The sequence below is a fragment of the Trachurus japonicus genome, chromosome 9 (assembly GCF_045865225.1).
Source record: "Trachurus japonicus isolate A0001 chromosome 9, Traja_1.0".
Lineage (NCBI taxonomy): Eukaryota > Metazoa > Chordata > Actinopteri > Carangiformes > Carangidae > Trachurus > Trachurus japonicus.
Window position 1 is genome coordinate 34,406,412 of NC_140915.1, and position 19,596 is coordinate 34,426,007.

Genomic DNA, 19,596 nt, shown 5'->3' on the forward strand with positions numbered 1-19,596 from the left:
AGATTTTAATTAAGATGTTTTAAGGCCAGTATGTTATATGACCACAACATCATCAAGTAAGAGACAATTAGGACAAAACGTAGTTTAAGAATAACACTTCTCCTTTTCTCCTTGTCACTCCAGAAGGGATGCGAGGCATAGAAGAAGAGCCGAGCCACCTGCCACTGGTGGTGTGTATAGACAAACTGACCAAGGTGTACAAAACCGGCAGCAAACTGGCTCTCAACAAACTAAGCCTTAACCTCCATGAAAACCAGGTGGTCTCCTTCCTGGGCCATAACGGTGCTGGAAAAACTACAACCATGTGAGTGGGACTAGTGTGTATGTTTGTGCATGTGTGTGCTATATAACTGAATCTAGTATCCTCTGCTGTAGCACTTGCTGCCTTCTGGTGAAGGACACACACACACACACACACACACACACACACACACACACACACACACACACACACACACACACACACACACAAAGTGGCCTAGAAAGTTTAATGCAGAATGTGAACTGACAGAGCTGTGATTGTTTTAGTTATTTAAAGTCTAGTGGTGCAATGAATCATTGTTGATCCGTGATCTTGTTCAGATCGCTCTTCATGGATCAGCATGGAAGTGATCCGTGAATCGGTCGATGGTTGTTCGAGTAGTGTGAGAACACTTAGGCGCACCACTGCAGCCGATTAGACGAGCAATTAAAGAACCTCCACTCATATCGACAGCTATACATCATGCACAACAAAAGTAGATCAGGATGAGCTGCGGGTGGAGATTAATTAGTCACTCAACAGTTCAGAAAATTAGCCCATTAGAGATATCCTGTGTTTTTCTTGTAACTAATTGGTGTGTTGCCACTTCAGGTTTCACTAAAACTTCTAACAATCTTTTGTATACTATTTAGACAATAACTTTCTCATCTTTATTGTATAATGCAGGGAAGGCTTATCCCTTATCCCTGCTAGCCCATTTATACCGGCCATCACTGGTCGTAGGGGATATGAAGCTTGGTTTGTGAAGTGAGTAACTGTTACTTGCTGCTTTGGTGAATTTGTGGTCAATTATGTGGCCTATTTAAGATGGATATGGACACACACTTATCTGAATTACTTAGACCCGGCTTGACATGCCTGCACCCTGTCATCCTGGCTAGCAAATGTGCAACAGATTTAACCAGGATGCACTGATCAGGCTAGGTCAAGCCCAGCTTTATCAGTTTTCCTGGATTTCTAAATTCTTCTTATCGACAATGCATTCACAATGGAGGAAATTGGATTTCTGACTTGGACATGTATGCTGCAATGTTTACAAACCAAGTATAGGGTTATCAATCATTTTACTAACTATATGAAAAAGCATCAGAAAAAATGCATTAGAGACACTGATGTTTACAACATATAGATACTACTTGAAGTATTTGATGACTGATTTTACTTCTGTTGACTGCCAACACAGGTCCATCCTGACAGGTTTGTTCCCACCCACCTCTGGCTCTGCCACCATATATGGTCATGATATCCGCACAGAGATGGAGCGTATTCGTCAGAACCTGGGCATGTGTCCGCAGCACAATGTCCTGTTTGACAAGCTGAGCGTGGAGGAGCACCTGTGGTTCTACTCCAGACTCAAAGGCATAGATGAAGAAGACATACGCAAGGAGATGGACAAGTCAGTAATTATCTGTTGGTCAAATATAACAGCATTACAAATTGTGGGGATGAAAACAAATAACTAAGATAACAACAAACAACCATGATATTGTATTCTAGATCTTGTATATCAATTTAATTGCCTTGCCTAATTAAAGACCTCCAAGTGTACTCTAGAAGAAGTTAAACCCACCTGTATGTTAATACAAAGAGGCAGAACGACATCGGCTTCTGTTTAGCAGGACTGCAGGATTTATTCTGCAGGATCTGCCTCTAAGGCAAGGGGTCATGGTCAAGGGTATCGCGCTAACACCAAAAACAACAACAGTACAATAAAATGAGCACTGAAATCCCATTATTTGCACAATAAAATGAATTTGAAAAAACTCTTTTTTGTTAAACCATTTCCAACACAATTTTAAATGCACTCATTATTATTTTTACACATAATGAACGGTACAACTACTTTATTTTCTGTATACTGTTTTTAATCATTTCTTTCTATGAATTCAATGTATTTTAAACATCTTTTTTAACCTCTACACTCAATGAACTTAGTTTTTAACCCTTTACACTTGCTCCATGTCTGTCTTCGCTACATGTCTCCAGGATGATCGTTGACCTGGAGTTATCAAATAAGCGTCACAGTTTGGTGCAAACTTTGTCCGGTGGGATGAAGAGGAAGTTGTCTGTGGCCATCGCCTTCATTGGTGGCTCAAGGGCTGTCATCCTAGATGAACCTACAGCGGGAGTAGACCCCTATGCCCGCAGGGCCATCTGGGACCTCATCCTCAAGTACAAACAGGGTGAGTTGAGGCTCTATAGCAGAGGGTGTCCCTGCAACAGCTGATTATAAATGATGATGCTGATTATAAAGGCTATCATGTAACTGTATCCTTTGGTAATACCTCTCACCAATCACCAAAAGTATTCCTTGGCTTGCTTTTCTTCATTTCAAAAGATGAGGCTGCCTGGAGTCTGACTTTTTTGCATACTGAAATAAACACTAACAAATTGTTAGTGTCCCCGGCCAGCTAATAATGCACAGTGGGCTAATATAAAACACAAAAAACATACAACTGTGTACCCCTTACGGGATTCGATCACCTGTGTGGCAGGTAACTGCTCTACCCACTGTACTACCGCAGCAGTCAATTCTTGTGCTCTATGACAGCAAATTTAACCAACTTATCGGCATTCCGAAACATGAAAGTAAACGTTTGGAATGGCGTCTCACCGTGGTTTTGGATATGGAGACAACTGCTTGCTTAAGGCAGAAGTAAGCTGAATGTTTGTGTTAATATAAGTCTTAAATAGTTCTATCTTCCGACAGCAATCACTTATTTTGAGTGTTTAGTCTGAAACACGGGTCTGTCAGTCACTCTGCTCTGCTGTAAGCCGAGGAGAAAACTTTCCTTGTATCCTACAACCTTTATCCAATGAGGAGAGAGAACGGCATAAAGGGGCGGTCCTCTCTGTGTGTGCAGCCAAGGGATGCGCGTGAATGTGGTGACGTAGGGACGAGGACCAATAGATCCATGACGAGGGCGGGGACTGCTAACTCCATCGGCTCACAAGAAGTTAGCCAAAACGACCGGATCGCTTACTTCTGCTTTAAGCGTAATCATCACAAAATAACAGGAACCAAGTCGGACACCTGCATACTGCCCTATGCACAGCAGACAAGTGTAACTTGTGCTTTCTTCAAGGTTCACCTAAGGTTCATGAGTATACATATTCATTCAATCAAGGGTCATAAACATAAAAATTTCCATTACAGTTTGCAAACAACCACTTAAGGGCTGTGAGTAACTCTATGCAGCTCTATGCTGATTTTAGAATTTTGTTTGAGTTAAATAAAGACCTTATTTGAGTTATCTAACCTCAACATACAAAAAACCCACTGAACTTGGGACTAGGTTGAAATGCTAACTTGTGTCCATATGTTAAACCAGGGGTAATTGCTGCGGTACTCTGTCACAGTTGTGTACATGAAATGCCTGATAATCATTGTGCAAACCAACTTTTGTATATGGTGTCAATGTGTGTTCCATCTTTGACTCAGGTCGTACGATTCTGCTGTCCACCCATCACATGGATGAAGCAGACCTTCTGGGAGATCGCATTGCCATTATCTCACATGGGAAACTGAAATGCTGTGGCTCACCACTCTTCTTGAAGAGCACTTATGGAGACGGATACAAACTGACACTGGTTAAAAAGCAGAGTGAAGAGCAAGGTTTGTTCATGGGTACATGTGTGCAAGTTTTCTGTATGAATTCTGAATGGCTGTTACATTACAGTGGTACTGACAGCAGAAAATGTCCCTGGACATGTCTTGGAACCATTTCAACCCCAGGCTTAGCTCCTGTCATTTAGAATTAGTCAATATCAGCATGAGTAACAGGCTAACAATGGTGATGTAAACAGGATACATGATGTTTCCATCGAGTTAATAAATTTCCCTGTAGTTTCCTGACTGTGAAAAGTCATTAATTGGTTGCCAGGTTGTTGACCTGCCTCTTACCTTTTCTCAGTTCTCACTTCTGCCTGTAGGTTTTGACTGATATCAATGTGTTTTCTTTGTCTTTTCCTTCATCCTTCGCTTTTTCCAATAACCCAAACTGTCCTCCACCTCTCCATCCATCCATCCATCCATCCATCCATCCATCCATCCATCCATCATTTTGCATGTTTTCCCCTCATCCTTCAGGCCAAGGCAGACAGCTGCAGCCTCCTTCATCACTGTCTCCCTCCTCCTCTCTGTCGCCTTGCTCAGAGACCCGGGTCACCCAGTTTATTCGCCATTTTGTTGCTTCCTGCCTTCTTATCTCTGACTCCAACACTGAGCTGTCCTATGTGCTCCCCTCTGAGGCTGTGAAGAAGGGCTGCTTTGAGAGACTTTTTCAGGTAGATAAATAAACACATTAAAGTTTCTTGTCAAAAGTTTCTAGAGACTAGCAGGCGGATCAGAATGGTTCATGCAGTTAGCATCTTTTATGTGTTAATGTTGTTTTTTAGCTTGCAACTGGAAGAGTCTGAACCAAGTATTAGTGTCTGTGCTATCTGTAAATTTGCCCTCTCTGAGCTGGTGAGATTTCAGGTTGATTTAGCCAGCCCCCTGTCCACACAAGTTGACTGGTCACCCCAAGTTTGTGATGCATGAACCCTGAAATAGTGTTTATGAGACTGTCGTTGGTTAACTGCAGTTCAAAGTGGAAACTCTCAGTCATGATGTTGATTGATTATTTTATTCATATGTGCTTTGTAGGCAAAAGGAAAATGGTGAATTTTATCTTTCTCTGCAGCAGTGAAGTAAATTTAGAATTAACTGTAACTGATACATTTCCTCCTTTTGGAAACCCTTTGACTGTACAGACTGTATTTCTGGACCCTCTGATAACCGTTAGCAGAGCCGCCCCTCCCTACACACAGAATCTGCACAGTGTGTAGGGCACCATGATCCATGGGTCCCCATTTTGCGCGAGGGGATGCGTTCTCCGCAAATGCACACAGTGTAGAGCACTGAGTCACCCCGAGGCGCTTCTACCTGCAGGACCACGATGAGGTTTTGCATGATGACACACATTTGTGGGAACTTTATGAACAATATTGATTTCTATTGTAGAGGGGCCCTCAGAGGTATAAATCTCCATTATTTATTTACTGTTTGTTTTGATTTAAGAAATTTTAGAAACGTCTAATATATGACAAGTGGAAAAATCAAGGGGTCCAGTGAACATATATTTCATATAATGAACAGTGGTAAGTTGGTAGTTGGGTAGGTAGATGGGTAGCTGGTTCACTCTCTTCTGTTTTGTGTGTCTTTAGGCTTTAGAGCAGAGTCTGGACAGCCTGGCCCTGACCAGTTTTGGGGTGATGGACACCACCCTGGAGGAGGTCTTTCTCAAGGTTTCAGATGAGGACCAGTCGCTGGAGAACAGCGATGCTGGTGAGACCTCTCCTGGGCCTCCAGGTAGTACGACACATCCACCATCCACATACATCCAACGTTTTTGTCCTTATTATACAGAGTGTACTATCTGATTTAATGTGCTCCTCTCTCTCTCCCTGCAGACATGAAGGGTTCCCCAGGGGGCAGCTCAGTGGGGAAATCTTCAGTGGGTTCTGGAGGCCTGTGGGGGACACAGTGTGAGATGGCATCTTCAGTGGAGGGTGAGAAGCTGGAGGTGGAGCTGAGTAATCTGGTGACATGTGCTAAACTGAGCCAGAGCCATTCCTCCCTGAAATCCTCTTCATCCATCGGTTCCACGAGAGGGGACGAAGGGGGGCTCTATGCAGATTTCTATGGAGATTACTGTCCACTTTTTGACAATGGCCAAGAGTCTGACTCCGCCAGCTTAAGGGGTAAGACAGCAAGATTTCAGCTGTGCTCTGTCAGACACTTCATGGCATGTAAACCACCCTCTTTCCTAGCCACTTCTCCTACCCTGGGGTTATGTGATATATCATGAGGTTAAGAAAGGATGTGAAGGAGAATTGAAAATGATAAGAAACTGCAGTGCAGAGATGTGACTGCACCTTTATATAATCAACTTCCGGTAACACTACATAATACGGCCTGCGTCTTGGTGCGTACCTAGCGCTCACTTTCACCTACGTACGTTGCACCTAACTCCACAGACTCTCGCTTAATTCCCCCACTATTTTCCCTGTGTTTTACGTATAACTAGGCTGAATCTTAGAGCATAATTCCCGTTCAATTACGTCATACTTTGCCCGGACTTCCAGTCAGTGTAACTCCAGGTCATTTCCCACCAACTTTCTCCAGTCTTATAGCAGAACTACAGTCTCGCAGCTATTTACTGGGTAATTCACGGAACTCAAGGTGTAACTTCCGAATCATTTGAAGTACCAGGTATATTTAATCAAATAGTCTACTGTACAATATGAGCACAAGTTTTTGCTCTTTGCAATTGTTACAATCATTTTTTTCTAGGTGTCAGCAGGCAAATTTCATCCATATTCCAGGGATTTATTATTTATTAATTAATTGTATGGTTTGGAATAAGAATATGTTGACAAATGGGTATACAGTATGGAAATTGGCTAATAACAGGCTGGCTGGTAGCAAACTTACCTCTCTAAAATGCACATCTATGGAGGTATTGTACTGTCATTTCAAGGCAAAACATAAACTATACAGTAGTACATCCACAATAAGAGTCATTCAGAGAGTTATAAAATGTTGTATTATTTAATGACACAGAAAACTCATGACAGGTGCTATTCCTCTCATCCATACTCCGTAAGTCCAGAAATGTAATTAGTGTCAAGTAGACCTTAATTTCCCTGTAACTAATGTCTAACTAGAGCCTTATTTCTGTCTAAGTACCGCCTAATAATGGCGAACCAGGCTGGATTATGAAGCTTGCACTGTTCTCCCCTCCTTACTGTAGTGTGGTAGATCAAGTAGATCTTAATTTCCCTGTAACTAGTGTCTAAGTAGAGCGGTGCATGACGTCTGTCTGACTACCTATTTCTTGCGGCCCACCACAAATAAATTACCGCCACGAATAGATTTTTCGGCTTTTGGCTTGACCAACGCAATATCGCTCCGTTCATTCATCTCGGCATTGCGCTCTTTCTCCGTTATATGATTTTCACAAAGAAGAATGCATGAAGTAATAAACCACAGTATCTGTGATTCTGTTTTTTCTTTTTTAATATGAAACAATTTTAACACTAGAACTGCCAAGACGGTCTCACAGACTGTCTGTGTTTTTCTTATGTAAATTACTTTGTTTACATTAAACCTACAGGTCTCTCAGTCCGTGACTTTTTCTAAATATATGTGTTTGATGGTTTCTGAAGCTTACAACAAATGAAACACACTCGATTTCTGAGCAATTATACCTCAGACCGCCAACAGCGGTCCCATAGACCGCTGCATAAACGGCAGTTATAGATCGCTGTGTCCAGCTGTGATCACACAGCAATTATTACAATGTTTCCATTTTGCAGTTATCGCGCTTCTTTTTTTCACTTATTGTTTTCCTATGTGGCTATATTTATTTTTATATGACGAGAGAGAGAGAGAGAGAGACACCGGGTGTATACGGGCATTAACTGAAACAGGCCGGTTAGAAAAGAAAAAGGAAAATCAGAGAATACAGGATATGTCCAGGAGACTCCTCGGGACGTGAGGGAGGGGGGATCGGTTGGTGGCTCAGGTAGTGATGAGGAAATTGTAAGCTGCATCTGTCAGCTGTCAGCTGACGTGTGCTCCATGCAGATCTAACGGAGGTGCGCGGAGCTCCGTTACACAGACACTTCACAAACTTATATAAGACTAGATCATGATTAGTCTGTGTTAGATATAAAAAGATTAGTCTGTGTTAGATATAAAGCGCCATATATATAGCCTACTCACTCTCGTTTATAATGATTATTGAATTATAACGTAATAATAGCCTAATTATCTCGGCTGCTGTCCAGTCCGGTAATAACGGGTTTCTGTGGGCGTGGAGCCTAAACTACGTAATATCCAGGTAGAACAACTGTAAAACACTGGAGTTGATAACAAACAGGCCTAGAAAAAATAAAAATCCAGTGAACAGCGACATCGACTCTTGACATGAGAGCAGCACACGTGTCCAGATGCGTCACTTTCAGCTGTAGGCAGACGTGTGCAACAAGCGGTGCTGTAACATCACTCAGTCTACCCCCCCAACCACATCCAATCAAGACCCCAACACAACATAATATGAAGAAGGACTAACACTACTAAAAATTAAATCTTAGTTTTTCCACTTACAGAACTGTTTGCGACTGGAAACAATGTAATTACACGTGACGGTCTGGGAGACCGCTGTGGCGTTTTAAGGGGGATTAGAATGTTGGCGGTTCTAGTGTTAAACGACAGCATCCTGCTAACAGTTTCAGTATATTTCCATTTTTTCTTGTCTTTTTCATATGATGTTTACTTCAACTCGAGGGGATGCAGAGAACCCACCATCCCCAGAGCCAAAAGTCCTGGAGGGGCAGGGCAGCTTTAAGTTGGAGGGTTGGTGGTTAAAGCTAAGTCAGTTCCATGGCCTTGTTGTCAAGAGGTTCCACTGTGCCAAGAGGAACACCAAGGGCCTCTTCTCTCAGATCCTCTTACCTGCTTTCTTTGTCTGTGTGGCCATGACTGTGGCATTATCTGTGCCCGAAATTGGTGAGGTTTTACAAATGGCTTATGCATCCTTTGCCCCCACAGTCATGTTTAGTGCTAATGTGTTAGTGTACTTCAGAGCTTGTTACTGAAAATAGTTGTTGATGATGATTTGTGCAGCGTAAATGTAGCTACAAAGTGCAAGGTATGAATGTGTTTATGAATGGGTGAATGTGTAAAGCACTGTGTAAAGAGTGGTCCTAGAGACTAGAAAAGCACTAAGTGCAAGTCCATTTACCATTTAATAGATTTAAGTCCAATTTGAATTGATAACAATAATACAAAAAGATAAAATGCAAATGGTTCTAATACTTAATGTTGCCAAGAAGTAACTGAAGTATCATTTGTCTTTTTTCACAGGAGACTTGCCCCCCCTGATCTTGTCCCCATCTCAGTATCATAACTATACTCAGCCTAAAGGCAACTTCATTCCTTTTGCTAATGAAGATAGACCCCAGTACAGGTAAGATGTGTGCAAATGGCCCTCTCTGGTATAAGATGTTTGAATGAAGTACAGAGCTAAGGAGATGTCAGATTACTTCTGTGAGTCATACATTATCTAATGAGGTTTAACTTTGTCTGTATAGGGAACAAACTAGTGCTGTCAATCTATTAAAATATTTAATCGTGATTAATCGCAAATTAGTCGCACATTTTTATCTATTCTAAATGTCCCTTGAATTATCATTTTAATACTCGCTCGTGGCTCACGCACAAAATTGACCAGACGCCAAAATGATCACTGCAGGGCGCGTCTGGTGTGAACGACACAATCGTCTGGTGTGAACGACACTTCTCTGCGCTTGCCGGTGCTTCCACGTCTGGTGTGTCCCCGTCGTTAATCTTGTGATAAAAAAATTTACACCGTTAAAATTGAATTGCGTTAACGCGTTAATAATGCGATATTTTTGACAGCACTAGAAAAAACTAAAATACACAGTACCATGTGATTTTAAAGAACAGTAGGAATAAGAAGTACTTTATCAGTCCCAAAAGGGAAATTCATCCATATGTCAGCTCATCTACTATTTGCAGAAGAATTAACACTAGAACTGCCAACATTGCAGTTACTCCTAAAACTGCCAAGGTCATTTTGACCTCCATTCGTTCTAATGCAAAAATGGTAAATGGACTGCATTTCCATATACATTATATAGCCAGCCAGACACACAGCTCGAAACACTTCATAGTAATGCTTCACATTCATACACACACTTTAAAAAGTAACAATTGACGTTGCTAGGCAACTAAGATAGAAAGCTCTTGGTTAGTTTATTTTTCGAATAGTGTGTGTAAATAAAAATTTACAAAATTGTGGACTGTCATTGTTACGTTCGATGTTTATGAGTAATGTTCATTTTGTATCTGTTTGACACCTGTTTTAACTGTTTGACAGCTTTCTGATATCTTATAACAGGTTACATGCTGTCATTCCGACATCCCACCATTCCGACATCCCACCACTCCGACATCCCACCATTTAGACATACCACCACTGAAATAATTTGTTACATAGTTCGGAGCAGGTTTCGTACAACCTTTGCTTTAATTGCAGTCTGAGTGTTGCACCTTTTACTCCCCTGTTAGGAGTAAGCTGTTGCTAGACTCCAGTCCACAGAAGATCATCAACACCCTCCGTCTGCCTTCGGGTGTGGGTGCTACCTGCGTCCTCAAAACCCCCTTTAACAGCACCCTGGACCAACTGGCCCTGACCCTCAACCCCAACGCCAACAACTCCAAGACCCTGGCTGCACGCTACTTTGACTCCATGTGTCTGGACTCCTTCACACAGGGGGTCCCGCTCTCCAATTTTGTACCCCCACCACCCTCACCAGCACCTTCTGATGACCCAGATCCCCGTTTTGAGGATGGTCTGTGGAACTTAACAGTTACCCCTCCAACTACTGCCGAAGGTGAGTCTTTATGTAACCCACTATGCAGTTTAAATCTATCTCTCTGTCTTGGTAATATCCTAATATATTTTATTAATTTCATCACAGACATGCAAACTATTGAAGAAGATGTTGAAACAACAATACAACACATCCTTAGAACATATGGCAATGAGCATGGGGCGCATGACGACTACCTATTTCTCCAACTTCCCATTTCTCCGACCATATATTTCTTTTTCCGTCCATTAGTCCGACCTCCCATTTCTCTAACCCTAACCCTAAAAGTAACACTGTAGAATATCTCGGATTAACTAGTCGGAGAAATGAGCGGTCGGATTTTTGGGCAGTCGGACTGACGTATGCTCCCTATGAGCATGATGCTGATGAGACTGAGCATGAAAGTGGTTTACTGTACACAGAATGAAATACAAATAACATTTCAGATTACAGCTATATAGTACAATTGCCTCCTAAAAAGATTTTGTTTATTATTGATGCATCTCATGGGTTTGAATGTGGTTTCTTCTTTTGCGATCAAATATTGGTCATTTTCAAATTAATAAAAGCATATTATTCAGCATCCGGCAAAGCAGGGTACATGATATTGTAACAGAACACCCTACCACACCCAGGTAGTGTACATAAGACAGTGAAGAGCAGGACCAATATACCTATGTTTGCAAACTAATAACAACGTCAACAACAAAACAAAATAATAATAGCCAAAAGTGCATTTTCAGCTATTTTAAAGTATGCTGTACATAATCACATCAAAATGACACCTACGTGTGTGTGTGTGTGTGTGTGTGTGTGTGTGTGTGTGTGTGTGTGTGTGTGTGTGTGTGTGTGTGTGTGTGTGTGTGTGTGTGTGTGCGTGCGTGTGTGTGTGAGTGGAGCGGGGCACAGCTGCAGTGACCTGTATGTGTGTATCTGCTGTGAAAGTAGCTGGCAGTCAAAGAGTTAATGAGCTATCGTTAATATGACCCTCTACCTCTATGACCGGCTTGAAATGTCTGCCATAAAAAAGCTCTACTGAGTTAAATGATGCCTCTCTTGTGTTTGCATAGAGCCTGTGACATCCCTTCCCACCCTCCCTCTGTCCATCCACGAGCCTGTCCGTTGTACCTGCTCCATGCAGGGGACCGGCTTCTCCTGTCCCAGTGGGGTGGGAGGACGCCCACCCCTCTTGAAGGTGGTGACAGGTGACATCCTTGTTGACATTACTGGTCGCAATGTGTCCGAGTATCTGCTCTTCACATCAGACAGACTGCGACTACACAGGTAGGACTGCATTTGCTATATGATATAATACTGTATATATATTAGTTGCTTGACTACTGATATTATAGTGGTATTGTGCAATTTTTTAACTTTGGCAGAAACTGTCCTATCAGCTGAGTATCTGCATTAGGGGTGTAATGGTACACACAAGTCATGGTTTGATACGTACCTTGGTTTGTGTGTCATGGTTTGGTACAACGGGACAAAAGCAAAAAAATGTCCCAAATGCATAAGTGAATGTGACAGTTTCCTTAGTTGGATACAGAATTAAAAAGCATCTCCTGTTGATAAAAGTACAAAATAAATACAATCGTAGGCACAGATCCCGTGGGTGCTCCACACCCAGTTTTTTTCTCTTGACACTGTTAATTACCAAACACTGTTTCTAAACATGTATTTCAAACAGTTTAATCATACAAATGAACCAAAAAAAAGTTGACTTGTACTGTATTCGAGCTGGTAGCTTACAGTACCGACTGCAACGGATTATCTCTTGCAAAAAGCAGAAGAAATCGACAAAGAGAGCAAGTACAGATGTGACATGCAACAGACATGATTAAGGCAAGACACAAACCTATGACCTCGTGATCAGTTAACCTATGTGCTAACCACTGAGCCGCAGAGAGCCTAGAGTTAGAGGAGTTTTATACTGTGATAAATCAACGATGGATGAATGATAGCCGAAAGTCATGCGAACATTTTACAAGTTGAATGAAGACTAGCTTAAAGTATGTTAAAGTAGTTAAATTTTTTGCTGATTGTTCAGGCAAGATTTAAACCTGTGACCAAAGCCTACGCCTTAAAGGATAATTACCATTTTTCACAATCTGGACCTTATTTCTAGCATAAAATACGATCATTTACTCACTCAGATAACTTTGGTGTCATTACAAGTCGTTTTGACGAAATTAGATCCAGCCGAGTGCCGCGTATATCCGTATAATGCGAGTGCACGGGGCAGCGCAATGCAGCCTCTAAATAACACGTTATCTGCCACGAAACTCGTTCATTTCACCAATATTTTGTTATGATACGTTGGTGCTATTCTCCTCTTAGTCCGCGGTTAGCTGTTATCAACATCTGGGGTCTGTAGGTTGACCTACTGACCTCTGACCTGGATGATGTCATCTCCGACCGCCCTCATGCTGACGGGCTTTTGTAAGTTTCAAGGGGGCGCTTTTGAGGCATGTGTAAACCCCCGTCAGATGGAAATACTCACCATTCTTGACACATGTATCAATTTTCATGAGATTATGAGTTTCTTGAAGCCATGCAAAATCTATGAACTTTCATAGCTGCACGGCAACATAGAGGCCATTACACAGAATTTCATAGCAGTCATAATGCAACTTCATCAACTTGTTATGTTTTAGAACAGGAATGTACAGCAGGATGTACAGCATTGATTGTCCATGACAATTTTCCCTCCGGGGACATTAAAGTTTATTTTGATTGATTTGATTTGAATGAAGTTGATGGGGTCAATTGAGTATGATTAAATTCAGATAAAAAAATCCTTTTTCCACGAGGGGGGCTATGAGTAAGGTGGTTATTGGCAAAATCAGTAACAATGAACATTCACCATGCTATGAAATGATCATGTATAATTATGTAACATTAGGCAGCTCGCATCTCTGCCCCGCTGATCTCAAAACAGCATGCATCAACAAGTAAAGGTAATTAACCCCTGTGACTAGAGATTATGGCAATGGGCAAATTTTCCAAAATGTCGAACTATCCCTTTAACACATATTTCATTATACAGCTGGTCCTAGTTAAATAGTGATGTGGTAGACATGAAAATCATGGTGACTTAATGTTTGTTACCCATATTTTTTCACTGACTTTGATCTCCATAGATATGGTGGTTTAACAGTGGGGAACATTCAGAAATCAATCCCAGCATCCTTTGGGAGAAAGATACCTCCAATGGTTCGCAAAATAGCAGTTCGCAGATCAGCTCAGGTAAGATGATCACAAGAGGTCAGAGTTCAAGTTCCAAAGTGTAAATAAGGGCTGACAGAGCAACATCTTGTCTTCAGGTTCTGTACAACAACAAAGGTTACCACAGCATGCCGACATATTTGAATGTCCTAAACAATGCGATCCTGCGTGCCAACCTACCTGCAACAAAGGGAAACCCTGCTGCCTATGGTAAGGGCATACCAGTAACATCTCAGCAGTTTTGTTAACTGAATTTCTGTAGTTTTGAGCTGGTTCCTGGTTTGGCCATTATCTTCCACACAATGATGTTTTGTTGTGTATTTTACAGGTATTACACTGACAAACCACCCAATGAATCGAACCAGTGCTAGCCTGTCTCTGGACTATTTGTAAGTTCAGCACTACTTTACCTTAGAAAAAATATAATAACTTCTTGACCAGTTGTTTCCCGTTTCAGATAATTAAATCATTTTACACAGAATGGATGGATGGATTACAGGGCTCCAGTAAACCTAGTAGCGTACCAGTAGCAAAAATAGAGGAAGTAAGAGGAAGAAAGTTTGGTCTGGAGCCCTATGCTATTATAAGATTGTTTACAATCCTGCCACGCAGTAAAACATTAATGTGATCTCTCTTTACATAACCACAATATATTCTCTGTTCTCTTCTCCTGTCCACACCCTCGTTTCTCCAGGCTCCAGGGAACAGATGTAGTGATTGCAATCTTCATAATCGTGGCTATGTCCTTTGTGCCAGCCAGTTTTGTGGTTTTCCTGGTTGCAGAGAAATCCACAAAGGCCAAACACCTGCAGTTTGTCAGTGGCTGTGACCCTGTCATCTACTGGCTGGCTAACTACATATGGGATATGGTGAGGAGGATTGATGTGTCGGATTGTGTGTGACTGCTACCCCATAGAGGTCTTTGATACTTAACTGTGTAGTTCTCTCTTTTTTCATTTTTACTCAGCTCAACTACCTGGTTCCAGCCACATGCTGTGTTATAATTCTGTTTGTGTTTGATCTGCCGGCCTATACCTCTCCAACCAACTTTCCTGCAGTGCTCTCCCTCTTTCTTCTGTATGGGTAGGACATCCGACTGCACACACACAAGAGGCTGGCCCCTGGATTTTGAGCTCAAACACACGCATGCATGCACACACACACACACACACACACACACACACACACACACACACACACACACACACACACCACATAACTTCAATTTTTTATTCTGGATGTAGAAATAGGTAGAGAGGGTCATAACACAAATAATGTCCTTTGTTACTTATTTTGGACTTTAAAAATAGCAATACATTTATACTGTGGAGCTTACTGAGGTATTGTATGGTGAGATTTTGATATTATGAAATGCCTACAATACCGTAATAAATTTCGTACCGTGGACTTGTTACTGAGATATCGAAATACTGTGAGATTTTGATATTGTTACATCCCTAGTAGGCTATTAGGAGTACATTTGTATTAGAACTATTTACTGAAATCTTTCAGGCCACATTATTTGCTATGCTCTTCAACCATTGGCCATTGGTCTTTTTCTTTTTTTTCATACTTTCTGAATAAACATCTTCTCTAAAATGTGATACCCAGTCTAGTGTTAAAAAATCACTTTGATGTTTGAGATGACAGGTGCACAGAGGATTTGACTTTAATTGTTATTAAAAGGAATACTTCCACACTACACGACTTTCTTTTGCACAGTCTTCAATTTTTTGCATAGAAAAGATCCATTCACATAGTTTTGGATCATTGATCTGTTTATACAGGCAATGCTGAAACAAATCTCCCACAACTGCATACAGCTAAACTAAGAGGTCTGACAGCCTGTGAGCAAAGAACATTGACTGAACATGGTTAAAGATGAGCAAAGAAAGGCACATACAGAAGCTCAAGTACAGGCCACACACCTCCATGCTTTACCTTCATTCTGATGTTTGATGACAAATGAACTCCCTCTTTATAGTCTGTGACTCAGAAAAACTGCTGCAGTGCTGTGACTTGGAATCCAATCACAATCACTACTGCGAAATACAAAAAGATCTGTTACAAAACATTCAAACTACTTTATGTAAATTGAAATATTGCATTATGGATTTGTTGGAACCTGATAAAGTAAAATATGTACCCTACAGTTCCTCAAGGTTTGGAGTCCTCAGTGATTGTGTTCCTTCCAGGTGGTCCATCACTCCCATCATGTACCCAGCATCCTTCTGGTTTGAGGTTCCCAGTACGGCCTACGTGTTTCTAATAGTTATCAACCTCTTCATTGGCATCACTGCGACTGTTGCCACCTTCCTGCTTCAGCTTTTTGAACATGACAAGGTCAGTTTGACTTTTGATGTTGTAATGTCTCTAATGTCTAGGTTTGTAATGATGCCACAGTCAGACTCATCACCTTTCCAGATATGCAGGAGAAAATCTGTAAACAATTTGAAGATAAATGTAAATAAAGCAGTGTACCGGTTACATGCTGTCATTCCGACATCCCACCAATCCAACATACCACCATTTAACACATACCGCTATTCCGACATGCCATCGTCCCGCCATTCCGACAAGGCTTTCAGTATTAGGAAATGTGTGTTACTCAACAGGTGACTCCCTCTTACTTATCTGGACTCTCTACTTCTGGACTTTCTCTATCTATCTGGCCTGTCTAGCCTCTACCTGGTCTTTTTACTAAACTTAACCAACTCCTTTCTTCATTGCCTAAGCCCAGTGCAAAATCTTTTGGGGGAAAAATACGCTATTAAAGGAATTGTCGGTAAGGCAGGATGTTTAAAAAAGAGGAAAATACCGTCATTCCAACCATAGGAGGCAATAATTGTCGGAATGATGGGACATTTGATAGAAAATTAAAGCAGAAGTAAGTGGTCCGGTCGTTTTCGCTAATGCTGCGTTCCAGGCAGGCTTTTGAAATCGTAAATTACAGCTTCAAGTCACAACTTACGACTTTGTAGCGTTTCAGGCAACCCACTCGTGTTTTTCCGACCTGTTTTACCGGTGAAAGTCACTAGAACGGCCACTCGTAACTTCCGACCGGTGAACTCGTACCAGATCGAACTGGTACCACTTCACGGTCGGAAAAATACGAGTTTCCTTGAACGCACCATAACAGTCCTCGTCGCTACGTCACCACATTCACGGCGTCCCTTGGCTGCACACACAGCCCTGCATGCCATTCTCTCTCCTCATTGGATAAAAACTGTAGGATACGATAAATGTTTTCTCTTCGGCTCAGAGCAGAGCAGAGGGACTGAGAGACCCGTGTTTCAGTCCAAACACTCTATGTAAGTGATTGCTGTCGGAAGATATAACTATTTAAGACTTATATTAACACAAATATATCACTTACTTCTACTTTAAGTGTTGCCATTTAGACAATTAAAGACATATGTCGTACTGGTGAGATGTTAGAATGGCGGTTGCCCCCCCTGGTTTACCACCTTTTGGCTCTTGTAGAACAGCAGCATTAGGTATGGCCTTTGAATCTTATGTCTTGTCTTTTCTTTAGGATCTGAAAAAAGTTAACAGTTACCTGAAGTCTTGTTTTCTCATCTTCCCCAACTACAACTTGGGCCATGGCCTGATGGAGATGGCATATAACGAGTACATCAACGAATACTATGCTAAAATAGGTACCTAAACTCACTACTATTTTTTTATAAAATTAAAATCTAAAACTGTTAACTGCTCTACAATTAAAGAATGTGCTTTTTTTTTATTAAGTAAAAAAAATCTGCAGTATGTAATATGTTCCAAAGCAAAACAGTGTGGCTCACTGGTATGTTTCTAGCACAGTAGACAATGATACTTTGTGCTTAGAAAATAAGAAATAGTGACTTAAAGCAGCGGCAGAGAAAGGATTGGTTATGGCATGATACACTGAACATTCCTACAGATGCCACCCAGCTGTCTACTGTGGGAGAGAGTGTAGTTTGCTATACCCTGTGACATGTTTAAGAGCCAGTACTTGTATGTTTTTGTCATATTTAACACTGTCTTTTTAGTTACATTCTATTACATCATCAGTAGTTTATGGATTATTAGCATATTTGATAAAGATACCTGCTGATTTGACAGATTTTTCCAGTTTATTCATAGACATGTCAGCACCAACCACAATTAACCTGCTGCCCCCTTCACATTTATACAAGTTATTACTCCTCATTTGATGTTAAATTGCATGTATGTTCTCTCGAGGCAATTTAGGAGACACCTTGTAGCAATGTTCAGAGTGACCTCAGCTTCCTGAAATAGTGAAAAAGCCATTGATAAGAGTAAAATGTTACCAAGACATCTTTGATTTCCATTTATAAGGAAGCGCATTGGAATGTATGTGGGCACCATAGCCATTACTTCAGCTCCCGCTGCTTAAGTCCCTACACAGTACTTGTTGCTCAGATTGTTGATTTGGGTCTTTTTACAGACAAAAACAATCAACTAATTCCAGATTGAGTCTTTAAGGGGCCAATATGTAAATACTTGGATAAAAACATTTTTTAAAAATTGGCAAGATTATCAACAGAGTGAGAATAATAATATTAATAATATTTTTTCAATATTTAATACTCTTATCAACAGTGGAGTGGACAAATATGTTTGCTTTATGCAAATATATGTTTATGTTTTTGCAACAATCTGAAACAAGGACAATACTGTCCAGAATATTCTCCAGAATAACCTCTGAGGTGGATTGGTTGTACACAGCAGGTCTAGGCAGTTGAAGCGGATCAAGGTCTGGCCACGTTCACATAACAAATGGACCTGAGAGCAACTGTTATATTCACACTGACCCAAATGCATTGCTCAGGTCCAAAGTTCTACTGAGCCAGCCCAAACACTGCCTGTGTGAAAATGCATTTGGCAATAAATGCAAATAACTTTGGTCTTGTTGAGAGCACCATCTGGCAGGACTTTGAAGCTGAACTTGCCATTCAAAATATCTGTTTCTTTACCAGTTTCTGAGGTTTGTTTCTACTTGCCATCCACATGTTACTGCTGCGTCGCTTGAAGTACATGCGTTAATCATGCGTCAAAAAAATCTGTGGAATTTAAAGTTATTTGCACTAACTCATTATTATCAAGTTAACTTTGGCAGCCCTAATTTTGATGTTGAAAATACAAATTGCTACTGAAAACAAAATCTGAAATGTAAAGAAAGCAATCGCATTAAAAAAGTTGTTTTGGGACAGACATAAATATTGTTTTTGATAACAAAAATGTATTCTCAATGTTTGTCATTTTCCTGTCTGTCCCTGCTCTACTAGGTGAGCTACCCAAATCCCAATACTCTGTCAGATCTTACATATTGCCCCTTTAAACCTGTTCTGTGGACAATCATCACCTCTTTTTTACAATAAGTTTAAGAAATCTTAACAAATCAAAGTGAGAAGGTTTAAGTTGCTGGAAATGTGTACTTTCAGGCCAGTTTGACAAGATGAAGTCACCATTTGAGTGGGATATTGTGACGCGAGGACTCGTTGCAATGACAGTTGAAGGCTTTGTTGGTTTCCTCATCACCATTCTATGCCAGTACAACTTCCTCAGGAAACCGCTGTGAGTGAAGAGTGTATCTAAAGATTTGTTAGTTGTTTGTCAAGTCACACACACTCACAGAAAAAGACACCAACACCCCC

The 19,596-nt window shown here is 41.1% G+C and overlaps 1 protein-coding gene across 1 annotated transcript in view; it reads left to right on the forward strand.

Annotated features, from left to right (window-relative positions):
• Positions 1-19,596, forward strand: part of abca2 (ATP-binding cassette, sub-family A (ABC1), member 2) — a 127,677-nt gene that overhangs the window by 96,924 nt on the left and 11,157 nt on the right. Inside the window, exons 20-38 of the mRNA XM_085787608.1 lie at positions 124-304; positions 1,446-1,658; positions 2,249-2,445; positions 3,705-3,878; positions 4,353-4,549; positions 5,471-5,615; positions 5,717-6,007; positions 8,598-8,819; positions 9,177-9,279; positions 10,404-10,729; positions 11,779-11,992; positions 13,852-13,957; positions 14,035-14,146; positions 14,265-14,325; positions 14,631-14,805; positions 14,904-15,019; positions 16,132-16,279; positions 17,472-17,595; positions 19,384-19,516. Coding sequence (XP_085643734.1) covers positions 124-304; positions 1,446-1,658; positions 2,249-2,445; positions 3,705-3,878; positions 4,353-4,549; positions 5,471-5,615; positions 5,717-6,007; positions 8,598-8,819; positions 9,177-9,279; positions 10,404-10,729; positions 11,779-11,992; positions 13,852-13,957; positions 14,035-14,146; positions 14,265-14,325; positions 14,631-14,805; positions 14,904-15,019; positions 16,132-16,279; positions 17,472-17,595; positions 19,384-19,516 — 3,238 coding nt within the window. The remainder of the gene's footprint in view (positions 1-123; positions 305-1,445; positions 1,659-2,248; positions 2,446-3,704; positions 3,879-4,352; positions 4,550-5,470; positions 5,616-5,716; positions 6,008-8,597; positions 8,820-9,176; positions 9,280-10,403; positions 10,730-11,778; positions 11,993-13,851; positions 13,958-14,034; positions 14,147-14,264; positions 14,326-14,630; positions 14,806-14,903; positions 15,020-16,131; positions 16,280-17,471; positions 17,596-19,383; positions 19,517-19,596) is intronic.